This window comes from Hoplias malabaricus, chromosome 8 (assembly GCF_029633855.1).
Source record: "Hoplias malabaricus isolate fHopMal1 chromosome 8, fHopMal1.hap1, whole genome shotgun sequence".
Classification (NCBI taxonomy): domain Eukaryota; kingdom Metazoa; phylum Chordata; class Actinopteri; order Characiformes; family Erythrinidae; genus Hoplias; species Hoplias malabaricus.
In genome coordinates, this window is record NC_089807.1 from 4,309,896 (window position 1) to 4,335,690 (window position 25,795).

A 25,795-nucleotide genomic window follows, 5' to 3' on the forward strand; every position below is an offset into this window, starting at 1 on the left:
GTTCAACTCAGAACAGAATGAAAATGTAATGCTCCCACGGATCTTTAAACCAAAGGATCGCTGATTCGCTCATTTTGCTGTCAATCAAAAAGGGATTCAGCCTCAGACAGATCATCCAATCATCATGCAGAAGCTGAGCGTCCGGGCCAGCCGAGGCCAGCCCACTGCCCCATAGACCCCCAGAGACGCTGAGCGTCCGATGGACGGGACAAAGCCCAGCATTTATCCAATGACTCGTCTCGTTTCGCTGCACTTCGCTGCTTCGCTATTGAACTCTGTGGACACTCAGAGTCCTCAATGTTTAAAGCTCCGTGAAGCTGCGGGAATGATTGAGAGGAAAGCCGCGTCTTTACCAGTGATAAGAAGCTGATTCTGAACAAAAGTTGAGCGCGTTGTAGTGCATATTTAGTCACAGACATGTACACCAAACAGTATATATTTGATCACTTATTTTTTGACATTTTAGGGGAAGCTGAGCTTCCCTTGCAGTCTTAGAGCAATCGCCTCTGACTCTAATGTATAATAACCATATTTTCATTAATGAAAATTTAATTATAGGGGCAGATGTGGCCTAAAGACCAGAGGTGGAACAGAAGGTCGCTGGCTCAATTTCCAGACCAGGAATGAGGGTGGAGGGAGTGAAGCAAGAGTGCTTTCTCCTCCCTTAACATCCATGTCTTCAGTGTCTTTGAGCAAGGCACCTAACCCCTAACCTCGACCTGGGTGTTATGTCCATCTGCCTGCTGGTTCACTCAGTGTGTACCTGTCATCCTCAGTGCTCATCTGCTTTATCATCTCTCTCTTATCCATGGCTTTTGGACGCGGTGATGAGACTGGAGCAACCTGCAAAGCAAGGTTTACATCATTCGGCAACAAAGAGATATGAAAATATCAAGTTTTTTGACTTATTTTTCTCCTGAAATGCCATCTCTCTTTGCTGCAGCAGCTGATTCTGCTGTTTTGGAAAATCCTTACACTGAATTACACTTGAATTAAATGAGATCAGGTACTGATTATTTCTGGATGACAAAGCTCATTCCAGAGGTGTTTGGATGGTGCTCCATTACTCCACTGTTCTAGTTGATACTTGGCATACGACTAACGACTATACAACTAACACAATCTGTTTGCACATTTGAATGTGTCCGCAATGGGTCATTCAGTCATTATAATTCAGTCTTAATCATCTTTCTTGCAACATTTTCCATATGAATTATATCATAAACACATCGTACAGGCACCATATTCAATATTAATCTCTTTGTGTACCTCTGGAGTGACTGTTTCCACAGCTTTCTCCACTGATGCTGTGAGTATTTTCGGGGGTGATGACTCCTTTATCTGGTCTACAGGAACACTAGTACATAAAGCACACACCTTGTCAATATAAAACTCATTATCATTTTAAACCATAATATTCTACCTTTATGATAATAACATGTTTTCTCAGATACATGCTCTGAGACGTTGATTATTGCTTCTTCTTGTACTGCTTCTCATCTGCGCTGGTTAGCATTGTGTTTGTGATGAAGGCTATCAATTCATTCATTCATTCATTTTCTATAACCCTTATCCAGTTCAGGGTCGCGGTGGGTCCAGAGCCTACCTGGAATCATTGAGTGCAATGCGGGAATACACCCTGGAGGGGGCGCAAGTCCTTCAAAGGGCAACACACACACACTCACTCACACCTACGGACACTTTTGAGACGCCAATCCACCTACCAACGTGTGTTTTTGGACTGTGGGAGGAAACCGGAGCACCCGGAGGAAACCCACGCAGACACAGGGAGAACACACCACACTCCTCACAGACAGTCACCCGGAGGAAACCCACGCGGACACAGGGAGAACACACCACACTCCTCACAGACAGTCACCCGGAGGAAACCCACGCGGACACAGGGAGAACACACCACACTCCTCACAGACAGTCACCCAGAGGAAACCCACGCAGACACAGGGAGAACACACCACACTCCTCACAGACAGTCACCCAGAGGAAACCCACGCAGACACAGAGAGAACACACCACACTCCTCACAGACAGTCACCCGGAGGAAACCCACACAGACACAGTCCCTGGAGGTCCCTGGAGCTGTGTGACTGCGACACAACCTGCTGCGCCACCCAGGCTATCAATTGTTTAATGCTATTGTACTTGTGTTGTGTTGTTACTTGTCTTGCTTTGTTGCACATGTTCGCACTCATGCACTTTACCCCTGTGTGAGTTGTATAAAGTCGCACCGTGGTCCTGGAGAAACATTGTGTACTGATGCACTGTAAATAGTTGAAATGACAATAAAATTCACTCAACTTGACTTAACTATCCTATCCACCCAGAAAGAGTGGGGCTCTTTTAGACTCGCAGACTTAATGACTGAGATAATACCGAGGGTTGAACCAGCAATCTCCTGATGATAATAGTTCATAATACTATTTTACAAAAAGAAAATCCTGGGGCAATAATCCGTGTCCAGGCATTTAGTGTTTTGAGGAAAAATTTGTTGAGCCTGTGGTTAATTAAAGCTGTCCTTGAGAATTAAATGAAATAAACCACCCTGTATTGTTACACTTGTTGCTACCAAAGTGTTTGTCTATTTCTCACCCAGTATCTGGTGCTGGAGGGTCATGGTCTCCAGTAAACTCGCACTGGATGGCAGCGAGTCTTTTCTCACACTCTTGGAGCTGAGCCTGCGCCAGTCTGTGGGCGTCCTCTGGACTCAGAGTGTCACACAGCTCCTTCAGAGCTTCCAGGTGCTGCCCAGCCTGGACGAGACTTCCGTCAGCAGAAAAACATGCCTGGAGAACGATATTTTAGATAAATAAAGGCATAAGTATGCTTCATTAAAACATAATGCACTGAATCTTAAGAAACATAACTTAAAGAAGGCTGGATTTTTACATGCAGAAAATGTCAGCAGTTCTGTATTTACTATGGGAGAAGATATTTTGAAATTCGAACTTGTTTGTTGAGATCTGGTTAAATTCTGATAAAAAAATATAGATTCTAAACTTTAATCAAACCCATGTCTGTGCTTGTAAGCAGAGAATTTAACATAATGAAGGGTGCTGTTTACACAAAATTAATTCATTCATTATCTGTAACCCTTATCCAGTTCAGGGTCGCGGTGGGTCCAGAGCCTACCTGGAATCATTGGGCGCAAGGCGGGAATACACCCTGGAGGGGGAGCCAGTCCTTCACAGGGCAACACAGACACACACACACACACACACCTACGGACACTTTTGAGTCGCTAATCCACCTACCAACGTGTGTTTTTGGACTGTGGGAGGAAACCAGAGCACCCGGAGGAAACCCACGCAGACACAGGGAGAACACACCACACTCCTCACAGACAGTCACCCGGAGGAAACCCACACAGACACAGGGAGAACACACCACACTCCTCACAGACAGTCACCCGGAGGAAACCCACACAGACACAGGGAAAACACACCACACTCCTCACAGACAGTCACCCGGAGGAAACTCACGCAGACACAGGGAGAACACACCGACTCCTCACAGACAGTCACCCGGAGGAAACCCACACAGACACAGGGAGAACACACCACACTCCTCACAGACAGTCACCCGGAGGAAACCCACGCAGACACAGGGAAAACACACCAACTCCTCACAGACAGTCACCTGGAGACCCACACAGACACAGGGAGAACACACCCACTCCTCACAGACAGTCACCCGGAGGAAACCCACGCAGACACAGGGAGAACACACCAACTCCTCACAGACAGTCACCTGGAGGAAACCCACACAGACACAGGGAGAACACACCAACTCCTCACAGACAGTCACCCGGAGCGGGAAATCTGTGTGACCGCAACACTACCTGCTGTGCCACCGGGCCTCCCTACACAATACTTGTGTATTTATTTATTTACGTACGTACTTACTTATTTTCCATGATTATTTATTACTGCTCTTTCCTAAAGTAGGTCCCTTACACGACATGGCCATGTTTAAAATTGTTATAGCACCGAATCTCTGATATATATCAAGGCCACTAGGTGTCAGAATATTGGACAAGACTGCCATTGTAAATAAGAAGCTGCCCTTAATGACTTGCCTGGTTAAATAAAGGTTAAATATATAAACAAGGACCAATAGAGAAAATGGCTGATTGCTCCTTTTAATAAATATTACCATAAACACATCTGAATAGTAAAACTGGCGGCACGGTGGCGCAGCAGGTAGTGTCGCAGTCACACAGCTCCAGGGGCCTGGAGGTTGTGGGTTCGATTCCCGCTCCGGGTGACTGTCTGTGAGGAGTTGGTGTGTTCTCCCCGTGTCCGCGTGGGTTTCCTCCGGGTGCTCCGGTTTCCTCCCACAGTCCAAAAACACACGTTGCAGGTGGATTGGCGACTCGAAAGTGTCCGTAGGTGTGAGTGTGTGAGTGAATGTGTGTGTGTCTGTGTTGCCCTGTGAAGGACTGGCGTCCCCTCCAGGGTGTATTCCCGCCTTGCGCCCAATGATTCCAGGTAGGCTCTGGACCCCCCGCGACCCTAAAAAAATTGGATAAGCGGTTACAGATAATGGATGGATGGAATAGTAAAACTTAATTAAAATAATATCTTCTAAGTCAAACACCAACAGTGAAACTCTCCACGCAAAAGCCTTCTGAGGGCCTGGTCCAACAGTTGCCATTCCTTCAGGTTTCCGAGACATGAGATACCAGAGAATGCCATGCAGTGAGTGACAGTATCATGTTACCGCTACAGTGTGCACTGATCTGAACTCAGATCTAGAGTAGAGTAGGGTTTCTTGTTGTTAAAGTGCATCTCACACTGCTCTGAAATACTGTTCAAGTGCAAATGCTTTATCTGAAATCTGAGCAGTCGCACAAATGCTGGTGTTTCAGTTTGAATAGTCTGCAGTGGAAAATGTTTAGTACACAGTAATAAAAGATTAGTATTAGAACGTTTTATTTAATTGATTAATAGATTATTTATAAAAATATTACTATATAAACTTTTGGGCATGCATCCTATTCTAATTTTGGCATAGGCCAAAAGATCAATACCAGTATTACAAAACTATATTTTACAGACGGCAAAACGAGATGCTTCATACAACAACAAAAAATTAGATTTGATTAATTTTTTGCTATCATTATGTAGATTTTTATATGTAATTGTTTGTACTTTAGTACTAAACAGCACTTTGGTTGGCCCTTGTGGTTTTTAAATGTGTTTTAAAGATCATCCATCCATCCAGCCTACCTGGAATCATTGGGCGAAAGGTGGGAATACACCCTGGAGGGGGTGCCAGTCCTTCACAGGGCAACATACACACTCACACACTCACACCTACGGACACTTTTGAGTCGCCAATCCACCTACCAACGTGTGTTTTTGGACTGTGTGAGGAAACCAGAGCACCCGGAGGAAACCCACGTGGACACGGGGGAACACACCACACTCCTCACAGACAGTCACCCGGAGGAAACCCACGCAGACACAGGGAGAACACCCCACACTCCTCACAGACAGTCACCCGGAGGAAACCCACACAGACACAAGGAGAACATACCACACTCCTCACAGACAGTCACCCGGAGCAGGAATCGAACCCACAACCTCCAGGTCCCTGGAGCTATGTGACTGCATCCGTGCTGCCCCTTTAAAGATCAATTTCATTTAATTTCTTTTCAGCAACAGCACTCACCTGTCCGCACATATGAACACTTACCTCCCACTGTGTTCTGACAGACTGGGTGAAGAACTCCATGTCCTGGAGCTGAGATGGAGTGCAGAATGCTTCCATTCCTTCAGCAGCTCTCAAGAACTCCTCCAGCAGCTCAGCGTCCAGGGCCTTCAGAGTGTCCTGGACAAAAAAAAGCCCAATAATTCTCATAAACCTGACCCATCCATTAAGTTCAATTGATTTTTAAAGCTGTAATTCATCAGGCATGCAATAATAAACGTTTTTTTCTATCCAAATTCTGACCAGATTTTTTTTATAAGTAAGAATAATATATATTTGAATTCCTAATCAAGATAGCTGTTTTAATAAATGTCTGGTTCTAATCATATTCATGTTGCAAAGTCTTGTTAATCACCATAGACACTTTATTATTTCATGTATAATCACGAATATATGGTAATATTTTTAGTGTACAACTTGGTACAAACGTAAATGTATAAAATAGTTATTTTCTGAGGGTCTACAGCACAAAATGTGGCTTTTATTATAAACTGCCATATTTTTTATCATTCATAATGTTTATCTTAATATTTTAAATATAAAATATATACAGGGGGTCCTCGACTTACGATGTTGATCCGTTCCTACGTCGCGTCGTAAACCGATTTTCGGTGTAAGTCGGTACATATGTACATACTGTACGTAAATAACATACTGTAAGCACTTATCCTATGCTAACACCTATACTCCTTGATCCCGAGCCGCGTAACCGTGTATTCTTCCGCCGCGCACACCAAACACGAAGTTCGCATTACGACGTTTACGACGCAAAACCACTTAAGTCGAAACAAGGATTTATACAGCAAATGGGAGATGTGTCGTAACCACGAAACATCGTAACTCGGGACTGACCTTTAGCTTAATAATCAAAGCAAAAAGAAAGTTTTCAAATCCTACCTCTTTGATAAATGTCTGCATCTTAGTTATCCTCTTGTCCTTAAATATATTGATTGCTTCTAAAATATGTTCTTGAAGGGAGTGCTTGGACTCCTCAAACCTGTTCCTGGCCCGGGCTTGTGCTTTAGTGTACGCCTCTGAACTGGCTTGAGGAGGAGCCTGGGCCGAGGCTGGAGGTTTGACCCGAGGAGTAGTCTGTTGTAGGGGCTGTTCCTTCACTGGAGACTGTGGTTTTTCAGAAACCTGTATGTGAGGTTGTGCCTGGGGAATTTGGCTTTGAACAGGAGTTTGAACTTGAGCTGGAGCCTCAGCTCTGGTCTGAGTCAGCTTCTGCTGTTGAGCCTGGGGCTGTTGTTTAGAAGGACCTTGGGGTCTCAATGGGGCTTGAGATGGTGGTTGTGACCATGATTGTTGAGCCACTGGTTGAGAGATTTTTGGAGTCATTGTCTGATGTCCGATTTGATATTGTGGCTCCGGTTGGATAGGAACCCAGTGCTGAGGAGGGTTCTTTGGTCTTGGATGTGCTGAACTGTGAGCATGTGAATATTGAGAGATGGATCCTTGGTCTTGTGTTTGAACCCTTTGGTAACTAAGGCTAATCACCTCAGGTCTGATAGGTCTCCATTGCTGTGGAGGAGCAACTGGACTTTGAGGTCTCATTTGTGCATAAGGTGGTGCCATTGATTCAGATCTCACTGGGCCCCACTGCTGACCTTGCATTGGGAGAATCTGAGGCTGAGAATGAGCCTGTACTTGTACCTGAGCTAGACCTTGAACGGTGGGATAATTCTGGGTCATATAACCTTGTCCCAATGTTGTCCATTGCTGAGACTGGGCTTGCAGTTGAGTGACACCTTGAGATTGAGAGTGGCTCGGTGGGTAAATCTGGGCTTGCATCAGTCCCTGACCTTTAGCCTCATAATAAACCTGTGTGGCTACCTCAGGTATAATCTGACCCCACTGAGGATGCTGGAGAGGGGGCTGTACTTGTGGCTGCACTATGCTTTGCGGTTTAACTTGAACTTGGGCTTGACTCTGACCTACACCCATGATTTGGGATTGAGGCGGAACTTGGATTTGTGGCTGACTTGGAGGCATGGAGATGATTCTTGGTTGTACAGGGGCTGTACTTCTGGGCTGAGCAGTTTGTGATTGAGAATAAGGTACAGCATGCTGAGATTGAATATGGGTCATTACTTGATGCTGGGTGAGTGCCGGGGGATGTCTTTCAGATTGAGCCAGGCTTTGTTGTGCTTCTTTCATTGCCATTTGTTGATGAGGTTGAGACATAACTGGGGGTTGAGCATGTACCAATGCTGGTGATTGCCTTTGAGGCATGGCTTGTGGATGAACTGGTGACATGGCTTGTGGTGGTGCTTGTTTCATTGTTGGCATTTCTGGTGTCTTTTTGGTCACTGTTAGTGGCTGAATTAATGCAGTTGCCTGTGGTAGATGTGGCTGTTGGGATATCACTTCTGCTTGATGTGGCATCATACTTGGAGGCTGCTTTAGTTGCTTAGTTGGTGGCATAGCTTTTGGTAATGTTTGTGAAGAAGGCGTTTGTTGCTGGACTTGACTCACAGCATGCTTTTGCTGGACTTGACCAACATTGCTTTGTGCCACAGTGTGCTGTTGCAGGACTTGACCAACACTGGTTTGTGCCACAGTGTGCTGTTGCTGGACTTTATCAACACTGGTTTGTGCCACAGTGTGTTGTTGCTGGATTTTAGCCACATTGGTTTGGGTCACAGATTGTTGCTGCTGGACTTGACTAACTTTGGCTTTTTTCGCGGATTGCCGTTGCTGGACCTGATTCAACTTATCCTGGCATATTGGCTGTTGTTGCTGCTGAACGTGACTTACTTTGGTCTGTTTTGCAGGTTGGTGTTGTTCTGTTTGACCAACTTTGGATGGTGTCATCGTCTGTTCACTCAATTTAGTTTGTTTCTGTGTAACGTTCTTGACCTGACCTTGAGTTAAGTCAGGTGCATGAGCAGTAGTGGCAGCAACTGTGGCCTGTGACTGTATTTCAGAACTCATTTTACCCCTATCCTTTGGGTTTGCAGTGTCCAAAGCTTCCACTTGCCCCTTCTGTTGGAGCCAAGGCCTGTTCAATGAACGAGCCTGAGACTTCCTAACCTTTACAGAGTGTTGGGTTTGAGGATGCTTTTGACTTGTGTCCGGTTGCTGTACTTGCATCTGCTGCTGTGTAAATGAAGTTTGTGGCTCAGTGTCCATTTCTTTTCCGACAGTTATTGGTTGTCCTGTTTGCATCTGTTGTTGTGTTGGTGTCTGGTGGTTTGATGGAATTTGTTGTTCTTGCTTCTGAGGTTTACCAGATTTTGGCTGATCTTTGGTCACTACCTGTGTCTTTTCATGGGTCTTGGGTTTACCCTGATGTTGGAGGTCTTCCACAGACGCCTTCATTTTTTGTACTTGTGGAACTGCTTGAGAATGAGGTGGTGTTTTTGGAGAAGTACGCTCCCCTTGGTACTCTTGCACAACAATCATCGGCACAGGCTGAGCCTGAGGTTGAGTTGTGCCGATTGGTTGGGGTTTGTGGCTCTCAGTCTCACACACTCTCTCCTGCACAAAGATCTTTTGTGGAGGCTGACGGCCTGTTGGACTTCTGTCTCTACGAACGCCTAAGGAACTCAGCATCCCTACAGCTTCCTGTTGAAAAATGCACACAGGTTTTCTTTTTGCATCTAAAAACCTGCAGGATTTCAGGAGTTATGAAAATTTGTATTGGTTTCTGATCTTAAAATATAAACTAAAACTTGAACAAACCATAACAACATCTTCTACTTGGTGCATGTTTGACTTAAAGGTTTATCAATATGAGAGTAAAGACCTGTGACTGTGCCACAGCAGCACGGACTCTGTCCTGCATGTTGGAGGCAATGAGGTACTGCAGAGGTGAGTCCTTCTGTCCAGACATCACCATCACCTGTAGATCCTGCTCCTCCATCACCACCTGACCTTCCAGCTGCAAACCTCGAGAAATCAGCAACTGTGTGAGGCGAATAGATGAAAAGACACATAGTCACCCAGATTTACTAAGCCTTCTTAAGTACAAGGAATTAGGCAAAACTTTATTCAGAGTAAATACTCAGAGTAAACAGTGTCTTCACCACAGACTAAGAAGTATAGATAAATTACCCGAGTTCTTGCATCCTGTCCTCGTTGATGTTTGTGTGCCTTTTCCTTTAGGAGCTGATAAAATTCTCTGGCTTCAGCCTCCCAGAGCAGAAGTTCGGCTAGTCGCCCGTCCAGGCCACACACATTCTGCTGCAACTCTTCACACAACTGCACTGCCTCACAAAGTGTCTGCATCACCTTAGCGAGTGCACAAACATACAGATATTGGCAGAAAAAAAAACACACACCCAAAGGGATTCCATATTCATATGATTTGTTCAAAACAAAGTGAGCCTTGTGTGTGGGGTGTTGTCTCTAGTTGATTTGTCACCTCTGGAATGGCCTGTTTGAGTTTGTTCAGAATTTCAGTTGAGTACTCGGGTGAAGGAGAGAGGGAGTCTAGGTCAACATCTTTTATTTTCTTCATCATGAACTACAAAAAGTGAAAAAAGCAGTCCTTAATCCTTAACCACATTTGTGCTGACTGGTCTAACTGATTATCACTAGATGTATCAGTTTCATTCTCTGAAATTATGCTTAAATTTTCTCAGAAATAGAGAAAAAACAAAAGAAGAAAAAAGACAAACAATTGAAATTGCTTTTACACACCTGCAGTCTCTTCCTGTAAGTGCGAAGTGATCCTGATAAGACCTCCACTGGTTCCTTCAGAAGCTGGTTGGCTTCTCTGACCAAACACTGCAGAGTCTGAGGACTTCTATGATCAAGACTAGACTGCTCAACAAGATCCTGGGACAGATATCAGACTCTCAATTCTGGTCTCTTGGGTAAGAGATGTTTATAGGCACAGATTGTTTTAGAGAAATTAATGTGAAACGAATGTCTCCAAGTGTTTCTGAGCACTTTTATGAAACTCTACTGATACATTAACAATAAACAGATACTCAGTAATCAATTTATTAATTATATTAAATGTAGTCCTCTGGGTGTATGCTGACTACCTTATGGAGGCTTTGATTGTGTCTCTTCCAATCAGGTTTGAAATACAGGGGTTGGACAATCAAAATACTAAAACACCTGTCATTTTAGTGTGGGAGGTTTCATGGCTAAATTGGACCAGCCAATCTTGGCCAATTGGTGGCCAATCTTCATTAATTGCACATTGCACCAGTAAGAGCAGAGTGTGAAGGGTTAATTAGCAGAGGGTAAGAGCACAGTTTTGCTCAAAATATTGCAATGCACACAATATTATGGGTGAAACACCAGAGTTCAAAAGAGGACAAACTGTTGGTGCACGTCTTGCTGGCGCATCTGTGACCAAGACAGCAAGTCTTTGTGATGTATCAAGAGCCACGGTGTCCAGGGCAATGTCAGCATACCACCAAGAAGGAAACACATCCAACAGGATTCACTGTGGACGCAAGAGGACGCCGTCTGAAAGGGATGTTCGGGTGCTGACCCGGATTGTATCCCGGAATGTGCACCTCAACTCTCCTGTTTCCACCAGAACTGTCCGTCAGGAGCTCCACAGAGTCAATACACACGGCCGGGCTGCTGTAGCCAAACCTTTGGTCACTCATGCCAGTGCCAAACGTCGGTTTCAATGGCGCAAGGAGCGCAAATCTTGGGCTGTGGACAATGTGAAACATGTATTGTTCTCTGATGAGTCCACCTTTACTGTTTTCCCCACATCCGGGAGAGTTACGGTGTGGAGAAGCCCCAAAGAAGCATACCACCCAGACTGATAAATGCCCAGGGTGAAGCATGGGGGTGGATCAGTGATGGTTTGGGCTGCCATATCATGGCATTCCCTTGGCCCAATACTTGTGCTAGATGTGCGCGTCACTGCCAAGGACTACCGAACCATTCTGGAGGACCATGTGCATCCAATGGTTCAAACATTGTGTCCTGAAGGCGGTGCCGTGTATCAGGACGACAACGCACCAATACACACAGCAAGACTGGTGAAAGATTGGTTTGATGAACATAAAAGTGAAGTTGAACATCTCCCATGGCCTGCACAGTCACCAGATCTAAATATTATTGAGACACTTTGGGGTGTTTTGGAGGAGCGTGTCAGGAAACGTTTTCCTCCACCAGCATCACGTAGAGACCTGGCCACTATCCTGCAAGAAGAATGGCTTAAAATCCCTCTGACCACTGTGCAGGACTTGTATATGTCATTCCCAAGACGAACTGACGCTGTATTGGCTGCAAAAGAAAGCCCTACACCATACTAATAAATTATTGTGGTCTAAAACCAGGTGTTTCACTTTCATTGTCCAACCCCTGTATATATTATGTTATTACACTCACAGAACTAAAACACAGCTTCTCTGGCTTTCTCTTGATAAAAGCACACATAACACAACTTTGATTATAAATATGAGAGCCTCACAAACTGTGTTCTCCTGGCAAAGTCAGCCCACAGCAGATTTATCCTGCAAAGATCATCGGAAATTGAGCGGCTGGTTTGTGGATCCGTAATCTCAATCAGGTAACGTCCCACTTCATTCAGATGAACTTGGCGGGAGCTCCACTCTGACATCATTTCCTCTGTCACCTAGCAAGTCAGAAATTAACTTCAAAATCCCAGCACTGCTTGTCTTTAGGTAATTTCATATTACGGCTGTCAGAACAAAATAGATCCATTTTTTTATATTTGTTCAGTTTGCTTAATTTTTAAATTGTTGCAGATACAGGTGTCTGAACCACCCCTTAACCATAGGATGACATCAACCTTTGGTCATGTGTTTTTTTTTTCAGTCTGATGAATGTCATTGAATCCTAGGTCCAGCACTTATCAATTTACACTGTTTGTACATTTCAAGAACCAGTAGAAATACGCTAAATACATTTGTACTTAAAAAAACAAAGTCTCTGAGTGATATAAAAACAAACTAGTGTGTGTGTGTGTGTACTTCAGCCCGTTGTCCATGTCTGTTAGTCAGAGTTCCCTGCTCTAGCCAGGCATGTACAGAACTGTACGAGTCGCAGTACGAGTCCCAGGCAGTCAGCACACGTCCCATAATGCCTTTCACCATCTTTACGTCCTGAAGTGCTGACACAGTCTCTGCCTCCATATCCTTCACCTGACGAGTCACGTGACTGGAGTCCCCCGCTAACAATGAGTAGAGATTATTATTATAATTATCAGTCAATCAATCACCACATGGTTCACCATGACATGAACATCTGGACTAGAGTGGTCTGGTGGTCAGAATCTAATCAATGACCAGTCGAGTAGAGGGAGGCTGATAAACAGTGTAATAAAGAATCAGATTGTAGATAGAATTTAACGTAGGTGTTTCTAATAAAATGGCCAAATTGCCAGGGGTAGGGTACAATGTAAACCTTAAAAACTGTAAATTGTCAATTACTGTAGACTTAAATAATCATTACACAGATATACACAAACATACACTCATTGACTTACCTAGAGCAGACTTGCTAGTGTATTTGTTAGCAATATGCTTAAGTTTGTAGAGAGCTCCTTCCAGCAGAGAAGGCAATTCCTGCTTATTTACAGTCACCTACAACACACACACACACACACACACACATTTACAGTGATAATGAGAATCACCCATTCACAGCGTATCTTGTTTAGTTTTATCAATGAGGCTAAATGGCTAACGTAGATATACAGATTTATTTAGTACAGAAAATTACATCTTACAAGATGCTACTGTTTTTAGAGGGTTAGAGCACCTGCCAAATGCCATAAGTGAAATGATTTAAGCCTGTATTTAGCACAATGCTAAGCGGTAAAATACAGTATATCAAATGTTAGCTGTTAGCCTCTTAGCTCCAGTGTAATATTAAAGAAGCAAACTTCAGCTAAAACCCCAGCCCTGCCAAAAGAAATTGCTTAATTTTTTTTATATATATCAAGTACTAGTTTCACTCACGTGCCAATCGTGAAGGAGGACCCGCACAGCCTCCTGGGAAATGTAGGCCCTTTTCCAGGCACGGATCTTGAGGCTAAGCTGAGTGAGCAGGTCTAACACTGTGTGTCTGTGCTCCTGATATTCCAGCTTAATGCCGTGGTACTTAAAACTCACACGCACAGTAGTGAACCTAATAAATGTAAACACACAAACATACGGAACAAAAGCGATCAAACTTAGCTTTGGATGAAAAGCAATGGCCTCTTAGTGTCTTTTGTTGTTATTCAGATACACAATTCTCTTAATGGAGTTAAAAGGAAACTCATTACACACTCTGCATTCCTATAAATCCTCCTCTCTTTCTTCAGTTTCCAGTTTCAGATTTGATTAGTAATGCCTCTGCCTCCGAGTAAAGAGAATACGTAATGTCACCTTACCTTCTTTTCATCTCCTCCAGTTTATCTGTGGGAACCAGTATCTCTCCATATTCATCCATGTTCTGGAAGTTCTGGAAGGTCTTCATGTGGAGAGGCATCTCCTCCACACACAACTGAACACACACACACACACACACATACACATACACCCTCTGTGATAACTTCATCCACGGTTTGTAAAAGTGATTATAATTCAGGATTAATCTAGTGTTTTATTAATAAATGTTTTATGATGAAACCCACTTTAAGCAGTTCTTGTCTGTCTCGTGCCTCTTGGGCGGCGTGACTGTGGTCCTGAGAATCGTCCTCTCTGTCTGATAATGCTTCCTCCACCTTAAGTAACCAGCGGCCCACAGTGCCCAGAGGAGCCGGCAAACTCAGGTCCAGTTCTGTCTTATACTCACGTAACTACAGACAAAACAGTCCCTTAGAGCACATTCATACAACACAGCACTTAAATTCATTACTGTATGAAATAACACTAAAATACGTGCTTATTTTCAAGCAACAGTCATGTTTTTAATATTTAATATGATATTTTAATGCGTAATAATGACACTTTAAAAGTATATCAGTAAGATACAAGAGACAATATTAAGACGAATCAAAGTCACTTCAAATTATCCTCCTATTAACTGCAGCTGGTCAGAAAACTTTTGTTGATAAATGGACCCCACCCATTGCCGGTTGCAGCAGTCCATATAAATCTACATGTTTTATGTAAACAACCATCCATTTCACACAAATATCTCAGTTTTAGATGATTGTCTTAGATTAAGTTATAACACACATTTAAATTTGATAAAGAAGACATCAATTAGGCGGCACAGTGTCGCAGCAGGGAGTGTCGCAGTCACACAGCTCCAGGGACCTGGAGGTTGTGGGTTTGACTGTCTGTGAGGAGTGTGGTGTGTTCTCCCTGTGTCTGCGTGGGTTTCCTCCGGGTGACTGTCTGTGAGGAGTGTGGTGTGTTCTCCCTGTGTCTGCGTGGGTTTCCTCCGGGTGACTGTCTGTGAGGAGTGTGGTGTGTTCTCCCTGTGTCTGCGTGGGTTTCCTCCGGGTGACTGTCTGTGAGGAGTGTGGTGTGTTCTCCCTGTGTCTGTGTGGGTTTCCTCCGGGTGACTGTCTGTGAGGAGTGTGGTGTGTTCTCCCTGTGTCTGTGTGGGTTTCCTCCCACAGTCCAAAAACACACATTGGTAGGTGAATTGGTGACTCAAAAGTGTCCGTAGGTGTGAATGTGTGTGTGTTGCTCTGTGAAGGACTGGCGCCCCCTCCAGGGTGTATTCCCACTTTGCGCCCAATGATTCCAGGTAGGCTCTGGACCCACCGCGACCCTGAACTGGATAAACACTTACAGATAATGAATGAATGAAAAGACATCAATTATGTTTTAAATAATTGACTACATTTAAGACAAGGAGGTAAAGCAAATGTTTTATGTTTTGCCAGCTATCATTTTAAACTTCTCCTGTATGTTGTTGTGACCACTGACCTTCTCGGCAAGGGAGTCCCAGGCGTGACGAAGGGCTCTTTGCTCCTCGCTCAGACGAGGCGTCCGCTTCATTGCTGTTAACAAGGGCATTACAGGTCGCCGCTGTTCGTTAAAAGACACCAAGAACGTATGGAACACCTACGGGAAAAAAATCTTGAAATGTTTCAGGGTCGAAAAATAAGTGTGAACCAATCATTTTTGTGAAACCAATGAAAAAGCAGTTAAATCAAACTGTACAGATATGCCATACGCTGTAAACAATAAAGCTGTATCTTTTTAACCAACGATTTTAGTGTCCAGGGTGTATCATACCATCTGTACTAAAGACGGCTATCCAATGGGGGGAATTTAAATTTTCAGCTCACATGACCTGTTCTTAATATAAATGTGTGTTATCAGAAACATCTGAAAGGTCTATTCAGTGATTGTGGATAAGGAGAACACAGACTAGTTGGGGAAATGAACTGTAGAGGTGCTGTTGTGGTGGTTGGTGATGTAGCATGTAAAGATCACATGGAACTGGTGGCACTGAGGATGCATTAACGGTGCCAGTGGGGCTAGGTACAGCTCTAGTCACCAGGGAGTCCAGTGTGGATTTACGGTTGTTGATACTTAAGTGTAGGACTGTAATGCTGGCTTGGAGGGGGGTGGGTCTGGGACGCCAGACTTCACTGTTGAGCCTCCTGGAGGTTCAAACGTGGGTGAAACACTGACGAGAGGAGGTGCCTACCTAATGACCCCTGTGAAGAGCTAGTGATGCAGTGGGTGGTTTGGGTACTCATTTGCTGGGCTCAAGGAGTATCCGTAGATGTTAAGGGTCACTGGTTGCTGATCGGATCATCGGGTCTTGCCCAAGGATTTTAACGGTATAATGTATTGTACATTGTACCAAGCAGGAAAATTTACTTTTAGAGGACAAATCATTTGACAGATCTTACCTGGTATCTCTCAGCATAGCTCTCTCCCTCAGTGGAGTCCCACCCCTCCAGAAGCTCCTCATAGGCCTGCTCCAGCCAGCAGGTCACTTCTTGGGCCTTCTGATGGGACGAGGTCTACAGAGACAGATAATAAATCAATCTATTAATCAGTGGACTAAATGAAAGCCTATTAGTTATTAAAGAGTATAAATTATTCATTCATTCATTGTCTGTAACCGCTTATCCATTTCAGGGTCGCGGTGGGTCCGGAGCCTTCCCAGGAATCACTGGGCGCAAGGCAGGAACACACCCTGGAGGGGGCGCCAGTCCTTCACAGAGGGACATACACTCACACATTCAGTCACACCTATGTACACTTTTGAGTCACGAATCCACCTGCAACATGTGTTTTTGGACCGTGGGAGTAAAACTGGAGAACCTGGAGAACCCCATCATGGGGAGAAACCCACGCAGACACAGAAAGAACACACCACACTCCTCACAGACAGTCACCCGGAGTGGGACTGGAACCCACAACCTCCAGACCCCTGGAGCTGTGTGACGCGACACTACTTGCTGACAATTATACTGATTATACTGAATTATACTGAGCAAAAAAATCTATCCCTCTGTCCTCTATCAGTCTATCTATCCATGTATCTATCTATGTGTATTATATGTACTGGAAGTGTGCAACATATTTTCAGGTGTATACAAAAATAACATCGTATACAAATCTTTGTTTACATTCTGTAAATGGAATATGTATCAAATCAATGACAACACTGCAGACATAACTTTTAGGACACATTAAAAAATTAAAGATATATGAGCAGATGGAAGACGAGGGTGAGAAAAAGGCAAATACTACCTGTCGTAGTGGAGAGGCAGCAATGGCAGGGGTGAAGTTACTGGGCAGGTTTACAGGTGAGAGACACTCAGGGGATGAAAGATTCTGGCCCTTCAGGAGTGAGAGAGACAGAGACAGAGAGAGAGAGAGAGAGAGAGAGAGAGAGCAAGAGACAGAGAGACGCAGAGAGAGAGAGAGAGACAGTGAGAGAGAGCAAGAGACAGAGAGACGCAGAGAGAGAGAGAGAGAGACAGAGAGAGAGAGCAAGAGACAGAGAGACGCAGAGAGAGAGAGACAGAGAGAGAGAGAGAGACAGAGACAGAGAGAGAGAGACACACAGAGAGAGAGAAACAGAGAGAGAAAGAGAGAGACAGAGAGGGAGAGAGAGACAGAGAGAGAGAGACAGAGAGCGAGCGAGAGAGAGAGAGCAAGAGAGAGAGACAGAGAGAGAGCAAGAGAGAGAGACAGAGAGGGAGAGAGAGAGACAGACAGAGAGAGAGAGAGCTGACTGATGTAACAGAATTTAAGTCTAAGTGCACTGAGGTTTTGTATTTTAGTCATTGTGTATAAGTGTGAATAATTCTCATGTGTTTCAAAGGAAACTGGTGTGTGTGTGTGTGTGTCACCTGCATGTCCTCTTCAGTAGGTGTGTCTTTAGAGTACTGCAGGAACTGAGCCACATAGGTCATGATGGACTTCTCATCGGGATCTCTAACATCCACATCTACCCACAGAGACACACACAAACACACAGCGAGAGAACAGAGAATGTAGGTGAACTGTATACGCCACACTTCAAAACTGTGTATTAGAAAAAACAGGGTTTATTTATTCCATCAGACGCATGCCAAATTTAATTTAACTAAGATAAACAGGAGCTGGACTATAGCTACAAATAACACCAAGCTTCCTTACCACAAACCGCCAAAATAATAAACCACCAGGATCATATCAGAAACATGCTGCATAAATGTATTATTGTAATTAACACAGATGGTGAAACGGATGTTGAAACGTTTATATTTTTCTGGCTGTTGTCTTTAACCCTCTCTGACTGACCTGCAGGGTCCAGTAGGCGGGGGATGTGCAGCTCTTTCTCTGCAATGCGGAAAGCCTCCTCCAGGTTTTGACGGTTGGTTCTGCTCCTTGCTTTGGACAAATCTACCAGGTCTGGCCTTAGAGCATAGAGAACAGCCAAGAAGACCACACCACTCCTCCAACTGACCTTAAAGTCCTTCACATTCAGAGTACAGCCAGCCCTGTGACATACAAAGATATAGGAGGCATGATACTACTAATAATAATAATAAGAAGAAGAAGTAGAAGTAAAAGAAGAAGAAGTAGAAATAGAAGAAGTAGACGAAGAAGAAGTAGAAGAAGAAGAAGAAGTAGAAGAAGAAGAAGTAGAAGAAGAAGAAGAAGAAGAAGAAGAAGAAGAGGTAGAAGAAGTAGAAGAAGAATAAGTAGTAGAAGAAGAAGAAGTAGATGAAGAAGAAGAATAAGAAGTAGATGAAGAAGTAGAAGAAGAAGAAGAAAAAGTATAAGAAGTAGAAGAAGAAGAAGAAGAAGAAGAACCAGAAGAAGTAGAAGTAGATGAAGAAGAAGTAGATGAAGAAGTAGATGAAGGAGTAGAAGAAGAAGAAGAAGAAGAAGAAGTAGAAGAAGAAGAAGAAGGAGAGGTAGAAGAAGTAGAAGAAGAAGAAGAAGGAGAAGAAGAAGAAGAAGGAGAGGTAGAAGAAGAAGTAGAAGAAGAAGAAGTAGATGAAGAAGAAGAAGAAGTAGATGAAGAAGTAGAAGAAGAAGAAGAAGCAGATGAAGAAGTAGAAAAAGAAGAAGAAGAAGAAGAAGAGGTAGAAGAAGAAGTAGAAGAAGAATAAGTAGTAGTAGAAGAAGAAGTAGATGAAGAAGAAGTAGATGAAGAAGAAGAAGAAGAAGAAGAAGATGAATAAGAAGAAGGAGAAGAAGTAGAAGAAGAAGAAGAAGAAGAAGCAGAAGTAGAAGTAGAAAAAGAAGAAGTAGATGAAGAAGAAGTAGATGATGAAGAAGAAGAAGAAGAAGAAGAAGAAAAAGAAGAGGTAGAAGAAGTAGAAGTAGATGAAGTAGATGAAGAAGAAGTAGAAGTAGAAGAAGAAGAAGTAGAGGAAGAAGAAGAAGAAGAAGAAGAAGAAGAAAAAGAAGAGGTAGAAGAAGTAGAAGTAGATGAAGTAGATGAAGAAGAAGTAGCAGTAGAAGAAGAAGAAGTAGAGGAAGAAGAAGCAGAAGAAGTAGAAGTAGAAAAGAAGAAGTAGATGAAGAAGAAGTAGATGAAGAAGAAGAAGTAGAAGAAGAGTAGAAGTAGAAAAAGTAGAAGTAGAAGAAGTAAAAGAAGAAGAAGAAATAGTAGAAGAAGAAGTAGAAGAAGAAAGGGAAGAAGAAGAAAGAGAAGTAGAAAAAGAAGAAGAAGAAGAAGAAGAAGAAGAAAAACACCCACAAAAACAAAAATGATTTTCCTACAAATATGTATCTAAAATATGTCTAAAGAATATGTCTATTCTCCTGAAGAGCCGTTACAGTGTGTATGAACATACATAAACACATGTACGTAAAGTACTGAATGGAATTTCACTGCTCCACAGGCCAGTAATTTGGGCCTTAAACCAATTTGGTTGATTTATGGCACTGGCTACACACAAGCTCATGTGTGACTGCTCCAGTCAAATGGCAGTCAACCAGTTGAACATCAAAATGAAGGGTGAAGCCTGAAGTGGCTGGATTCATTCATTTGAAGGGGCAATATTTCACAGTGTGTTATACACGTTGGTAAACAAGCTCCATCTGTAAAAGTGCTTGGTTAATGGAGCAGTTTGTGTTGAGTAAAGACGAGTTTATGCCTCTCACTTTTGGCACTGCTCCCTGACCCACAGCAGCAGGGCTTTCTTGGCAGAAATGCGGAAGCGAGTGTGTAGTGGAGAACCACGAGGAGGAACCGGGCTGCTCCTGGCACTGCTGCTGGTTGAACGAGTGTCCAGACTTGCCAGAGACTCCAGAGACGACTGACGAGAGCTGAAAGACAAGGTGCTGGCCAGCTCTTCGATCTGAACAAGGAGGAATGAGAATTGATCATTTAATTTAAAACTATCTGACAACACTATTTTATTAACAGTTATTTATAAACAGCTGTTGGTTCTGGAAGATAATCCTGAAACGTGCAGAATCATTCATTTCAATCCATGCTAAATGGTATGTATTTTTAGAGTTTGGAAGGTGTTGTTATATCTTTTCCCAGTAAAAAATATGTTTGTCTGGAACAATGATTTAAAAACTGAATAAAATATCCATCCATTCATTCATTATCTGTAACCCTTATCCAGTTTAGGGTCGCGGTGGGTCCAGAGCCTACCTGGAATCATTGGGCGCAAGGTGGGGTATACACCCTGGAGGGGGCGCCAGTCCTTCACAGAGCAACACACACACTCCTCACAGACAGTCACCCGGAAGAAACCCACGCGGACACAGAGAGAACACACCACACTCCTCACAGACAGTCACCCGGAGGAAACCCACGCGGACACAGAGAGAACACACCACACTCCTCACAGACAGTCACCCGGACTAAACCCACGCGGACACAGAGAGAACACACCACACTCCTCACAGACAGTCACCTGGAGGAAACCCACGCGGACACAGAGAGAACACACCACACTCCTCACAGACAGTCACCCGGACTAAACCCACGCGGACACAGAGAGAACACACCACACTCCTCACAGACAGTCACCCGGACTAAACCCACGCGGACACAGAGAGAACACACCACACTCCTCACAGACAGTCACCTGGACGAAACCCACGCGGACACAGAGAGAACACACCACACTCCTCACAGACAGTCACCCGGACTAAACCCACGCGGACACAGAGAGAACACACCACACTCCTCACAGACAGTCACCTGGAGGAAACCCACGCGGACACAGAGAGAACACACCACACTCCTCACAGACAGTCACCTGGAGGAAACCCACGTGGACACAGGGAGAACACACCACACTCGTCACAGACAGTCACCCGGAGGAAACCCACGCAGACACAGGGAGAACACACCACACTCCTCACAGACAGTCACCTGGAGGAAACCCACGCAGACACAGGGAGAACACACCACACTCCTCACAGACAGTCACCCGGAACTGGACTCGAACCCAAAACCTCCAGGTCCCTGGAGCTGTGTGACTGCGACACTCCCTGCTGCGCCACCGTGCCGCCCCGAGTAAAATATATATATGTAGCTTAAATTGTTTCCCCATTATTAGGAGACTTACATGGAAGTGCATGATGATGGTCCATATCAGTCCCAGGATGATTGAAGGTTTTCCATCCATGATGTCAGGGATGTTAATGTTGACCAGTTTAATCTGTAGGAAGAGGAAGATAAGAACGGTGACCAATTAACCAAACTCAAGCATTTCCCTTCCCACATAGTCACATAATTGAACACACAATAAACTAGTGGCACATCTTACAGATTTCTTCTTGAGAAAGGCCAGGGCTTTGTCTATGTTTGCTCTGTGTTGGAACATTCCTTTTCCTTTCTCTCGACTCTGAAACACACACACACAAACACACACACACACACACACACACACAAAGAACACCATGGAAATAAAAATATTTAACTTGTCTTTAAACTCAAAGTTAAAGTTAAGTTCAGGAAACAATTTTTTCTTGTCTTACGTGCAGTAAAATAAAAAAGAATAGATGTAAAATTGTATAAATAAGAAAATAATAAAAAAAAGGTAGTGTTGCAGTCACACAGCTCCAGGGACCTGGAGGTTGTGGGTTCGATTCCAGCTCCGGGTGGATGTCTGTGAGGAGTGTGGTGTGTTCTCCCTGTGTCTGCGTGGGTTTCCTCCGGGTGACTGTCTGTGAGGAGTGTGGTGTGTTCTCCCTGTGTCTGCGTGGGTTTCCTCCGGGTGACTGTCTGTGAGGAGTGTGGTGTGTTCTCCCTGTGTCTGCGTGGGTTTCCTCCGGGTGACTGTCTGTGAGGAGTGTGGTGTGTTCTCCCTGTGTCTGCGTGGGTTTCCTCCGGGTGACTGTCTGTGAGGAGTGTGGTGTGTTCTCCCTGTGTCTGCGTGGGTTTCCTCCGGGTGACTGTCTGTGAGGAGTGTGGTGTGTTCTCCCTGTGTCTGCGCGGGTTTCCTCTGGGTGCTCCGGTTTTCTCCCAAAGTCCAAAAACACACATTGGTAGGTGGATTGGCCACTCAAAATGTCTGTAGGTGCAAGTGAATGTGTGTGTTGCCCTGTGGACTGGCGCCCCCTCCAGGGTGTATTCCTGCCTTACGCCCAATGATTGCAGGTAGGCTCTGGACCCACCACGACCCTGAACTTGATAAGCGCTTACAGATAATGAATGAATGAATGAACATTTAAATATGCTACAAAATATTTTTGATTACAGACAATAGTAATAAGCTGATAATATATTTCCCAATTTAAAAAAAATGCTCCCAAACTTCCAACAGAGGTGTTTAAGCCGTAAATACTTATTAAGGCTTATTTTGTTATTAACAGCACATATTTACTGCTCTGTATTAATACATTATACCAGCACTGCGTAGAATTTGAATACATTTTCCAAATCAACAAAATATAATTTTGTGGTCAGTCCCAACTCTGCAGTGCCCCCTGGTTCAAATCTGCTAAAGGCGTGAATAACGTCATTGTTCCAAAGTACGAAGACATGTCACATTCTTCAAATTAGTCACGCAATGTAGCTGCCCCCTGATGACGCCCAGCGAGGCGAGGGAGATATTCCTCCTCCCATTTCTGAGCATTTTTCAAATGTGAACCAGGGGTGGAGTTAGCTGAAACCGTCAAGGTACAGTTACTTTTTAAGGAAGCACACGTGCACGTCACGACACAAACATTTGCAAGTAAAGCCCAGTATATTTTCCAGTTTCCTTGTGTAGCTATGCTAGCTTTTTCCAGGCAGCAGTCTAATACAAGTAATGCTCACTCACAAGAACACACTGCCCATTTGCTTTTGGCTCTCCACACTTATCCCCACAACTCATCCCGTGTTGTTGAAAGGTCACTCACTGAAGGGCTAATGGTGACGCTATGTTTAGTAATCATCCCCTGTGTGAGTCCTTACTTACAGAAAAGTGTTTCTGACACAGCAAACACTCACCATCCTCTGACCACACATGACCTCCAGCAGGTCCAGGAGTCTGGATCCATCTCTGAAGTCATTAAACAAGTCCAGCACGGTCACCGGAGGTCTCCTCTAAAACGGTTAAATAGAACAGCACAGTTCATTACTAACATGAGGTTTAACTAATAATTATATGAGACATTTGTTTTACACCCTTTTACCCCATTACTCCAAAGACATTGGTCTCTATGGAGACAAGCTGGGTGTGTCAAGATGGCTGCTTTATTTTTGGTTAAAAATGTAACAGAAAATGATGGACACCCAGCCAGCACCACCAGGCTGGACTCACACAGGTTGAACAGTTTAGGTTGGGTTTAAAATGGGGATTGGAGCTAACATTATAACGTATTTATTATATATAATATCAGACAACAGAATTGGTTCATGATCCATGTTTGGGACAATGTCTAAAACTAAACAATCAAGAATATAAGGTATGATTTAACTTGATTCAGTTAAGTCATTACTAGTAATGACTTAGGAATGAGTTAACATGATGCCAACAGAGAGAGCGAGAGAGAGTGAGAGAAAGAGACAGAGAGAGAGAGAGAGAGAGAGAGAGAGAGAGAGAGAGAGAGGAGAGAGAGAGAGAGACTCTTTGTTTGCCCTGTTTTACCCTGTTCAAAGTTCAGAACCCCAACAGGACCAAATACCACAGAGCAGCTGTTTTCTGGTCATTGGATCATCCAGCACCTACTATGTCATTCCACTTTTTGTTTGTCATTGTCTAGTCAAAGACATTGATTACTTTTTGGTTATAAACATGATGTCTTTAACTAGGGTACTGTTACACTTAGATTAAAATCTCTTTTACAAGTGAGCCTTGGCCAAAAGCAGCATTCAAAACCAATAAGACGAACACCAAATAATCACTCACTCACTCACTCACTCACTCACTCACTCACTCACTCACTCACTCTCTCTCTCTCACTTTCTCTCTCTCTCTCTCACTCACACAAACACACACAGAACTGGTTTAATATCAATGAAAATTCTGATATCTCTTGAAAGAGTGTGTAGACATTTTAATATTGTTGTGTGTGTGTTTGTGTGAGTTCTTGTGTCTGTAGCAACGCCTGTTGCTGTCTATCTGTGGCTTTAGTTGTCTTTCAGTGAGTTATATTTACACATTTACACCCTCCCCCTCCCCAGTGACCAGCGCAGGAATGCCCTTCAGTCAGATAGCAGTGAATAACGTTCTACAAGTGGCTTTGTAATCGTTTTACTACTAAATACACTACTCAGTGGAGAAAGGATGGTGCCACTTTTGAATAAGACTACACTTATAAAGATCCTTTTACAATCTGTTTATTAATGTTTCTTAATTAAGTTGTAAATGCTAATTTATAACAAATATACAGAGAGTGCAATAGTGACCTGTTGTTTGCCAAATAGTGATCCCATGTCCGTCTACACTGTTAAACCTCAGATCTCTGGACACTGACCTCACTCCGTCAGTCGACGTCAGTCGACGTTAACGCTGTCAGCTCCAGCACATGTTTGTTAATATGTTTAACCCTTTAACCACCAAGTTTAATCAGTTAACCTCAGATAGAATGTCTTTGTAGACTCTGATGATAATGTGGTGCACTTTAACGTGTGAAATGACTAATCACACGTTCTAAAGTCTCAGATTATTCCTGACACATTAACAATTAGATTACAAAAGGTCATTGTTTCCATTTTTATCTCTGTTACAAACTTTAAGGTGTTTACAACATTACTAATGAATAACAATGTAATTAACATATTTCTAAAACCATTTATAAACCTTTATAAGTGTAGCCTTAAGTGGTACCAAAAAGTTCTATCAGATCTGAAGTCATCAAAGGGAATATTAATAATCTATCTACCAAGATTTCTAAAACCAGTGAAATACGAACACTGGATTTACATTTACTCAAGTAAAATATTGATAGAATCTGTAATTTCCAGATCATTTTCAATTGGTTTCACTCAATATTAGTGAGTTTTAAGTCCCTAACTTGTATAGCATAGTGCTCCTGGCCAAGTGGGGAACTGAACCCATGTAGTCTGACACATAGAGAGCAGTGGTCTTGTCCAATACACAATAACCAACTGACATCAGTTATCAACACTTAAAAGCTAATATTTAATTCATAACATAAATGACCATTTTGACCCCTGGCCAGAAAACATGGCCGTACTGATGTTCAGCTTGGTACACATTTGACCCCCGGACCTCACCTTCGACAGCTGAGCGTTCACCCAGTTGGTGAAGGTTCTCTTCTGGATCTGTTCCTGCTCCACTGTGAGAAGAAAACAC

The 25,795-nt window shown here is 43.6% G+C and overlaps 1 protein-coding gene across 1 annotated transcript in view; it reads right to left on the reverse strand.

The window, feature by feature from the left end:
• The window catches only part of syne2b (spectrin repeat containing, nuclear envelope 2b), a 167,208-nt gene that overhangs the window by 130,910 nt on the left and 10,503 nt on the right, over positions 1-25,795 (reverse strand). The window contains exons 2-26 of the mRNA XM_066679143.1: positions 25,717-25,778; positions 23,485-23,580; positions 21,818-21,895; positions 21,617-21,709; positions 20,190-20,386; positions 18,372-18,571; positions 17,939-18,036; positions 17,334-17,423; positions 16,484-16,597; positions 15,546-15,683; positions 14,297-14,461; positions 14,054-14,166; positions 13,638-13,806; positions 13,163-13,259; positions 12,648-12,847; positions 12,125-12,289; positions 10,378-10,515; positions 10,100-10,201; positions 9,790-9,966; positions 9,482-9,640; positions 6,628-9,300; positions 5,716-5,850; positions 2,608-2,801; positions 1,270-1,357; positions 764-843 (exon numbers count right to left, since the gene is read on the reverse strand). Coding sequence (XP_066535240.1) covers positions 764-843; positions 1,270-1,357; positions 2,608-2,801; positions 5,716-5,850; positions 6,628-9,300; positions 9,482-9,640; positions 9,790-9,966; positions 10,100-10,201; positions 10,378-10,515; positions 12,125-12,289; positions 12,648-12,847; positions 13,163-13,259; positions 13,638-13,806; positions 14,054-14,166; positions 14,297-14,461; positions 15,546-15,683; positions 16,484-16,597; positions 17,334-17,423; positions 17,939-18,036; positions 18,372-18,571; positions 20,190-20,386; positions 21,617-21,709; positions 21,818-21,895; positions 23,485-23,580; positions 25,717-25,778 — 5,821 coding nt within the window. The remainder of the gene's footprint in view (positions 1-763; positions 844-1,269; positions 1,358-2,607; positions 2,802-5,715; positions 5,851-6,627; positions 9,301-9,481; positions 9,641-9,789; positions 9,967-10,099; positions 10,202-10,377; positions 10,516-12,124; positions 12,290-12,647; positions 12,848-13,162; positions 13,260-13,637; positions 13,807-14,053; positions 14,167-14,296; positions 14,462-15,545; positions 15,684-16,483; positions 16,598-17,333; positions 17,424-17,938; positions 18,037-18,371; positions 18,572-20,189; positions 20,387-21,616; positions 21,710-21,817; positions 21,896-23,484; positions 23,581-25,716; positions 25,779-25,795) is intronic.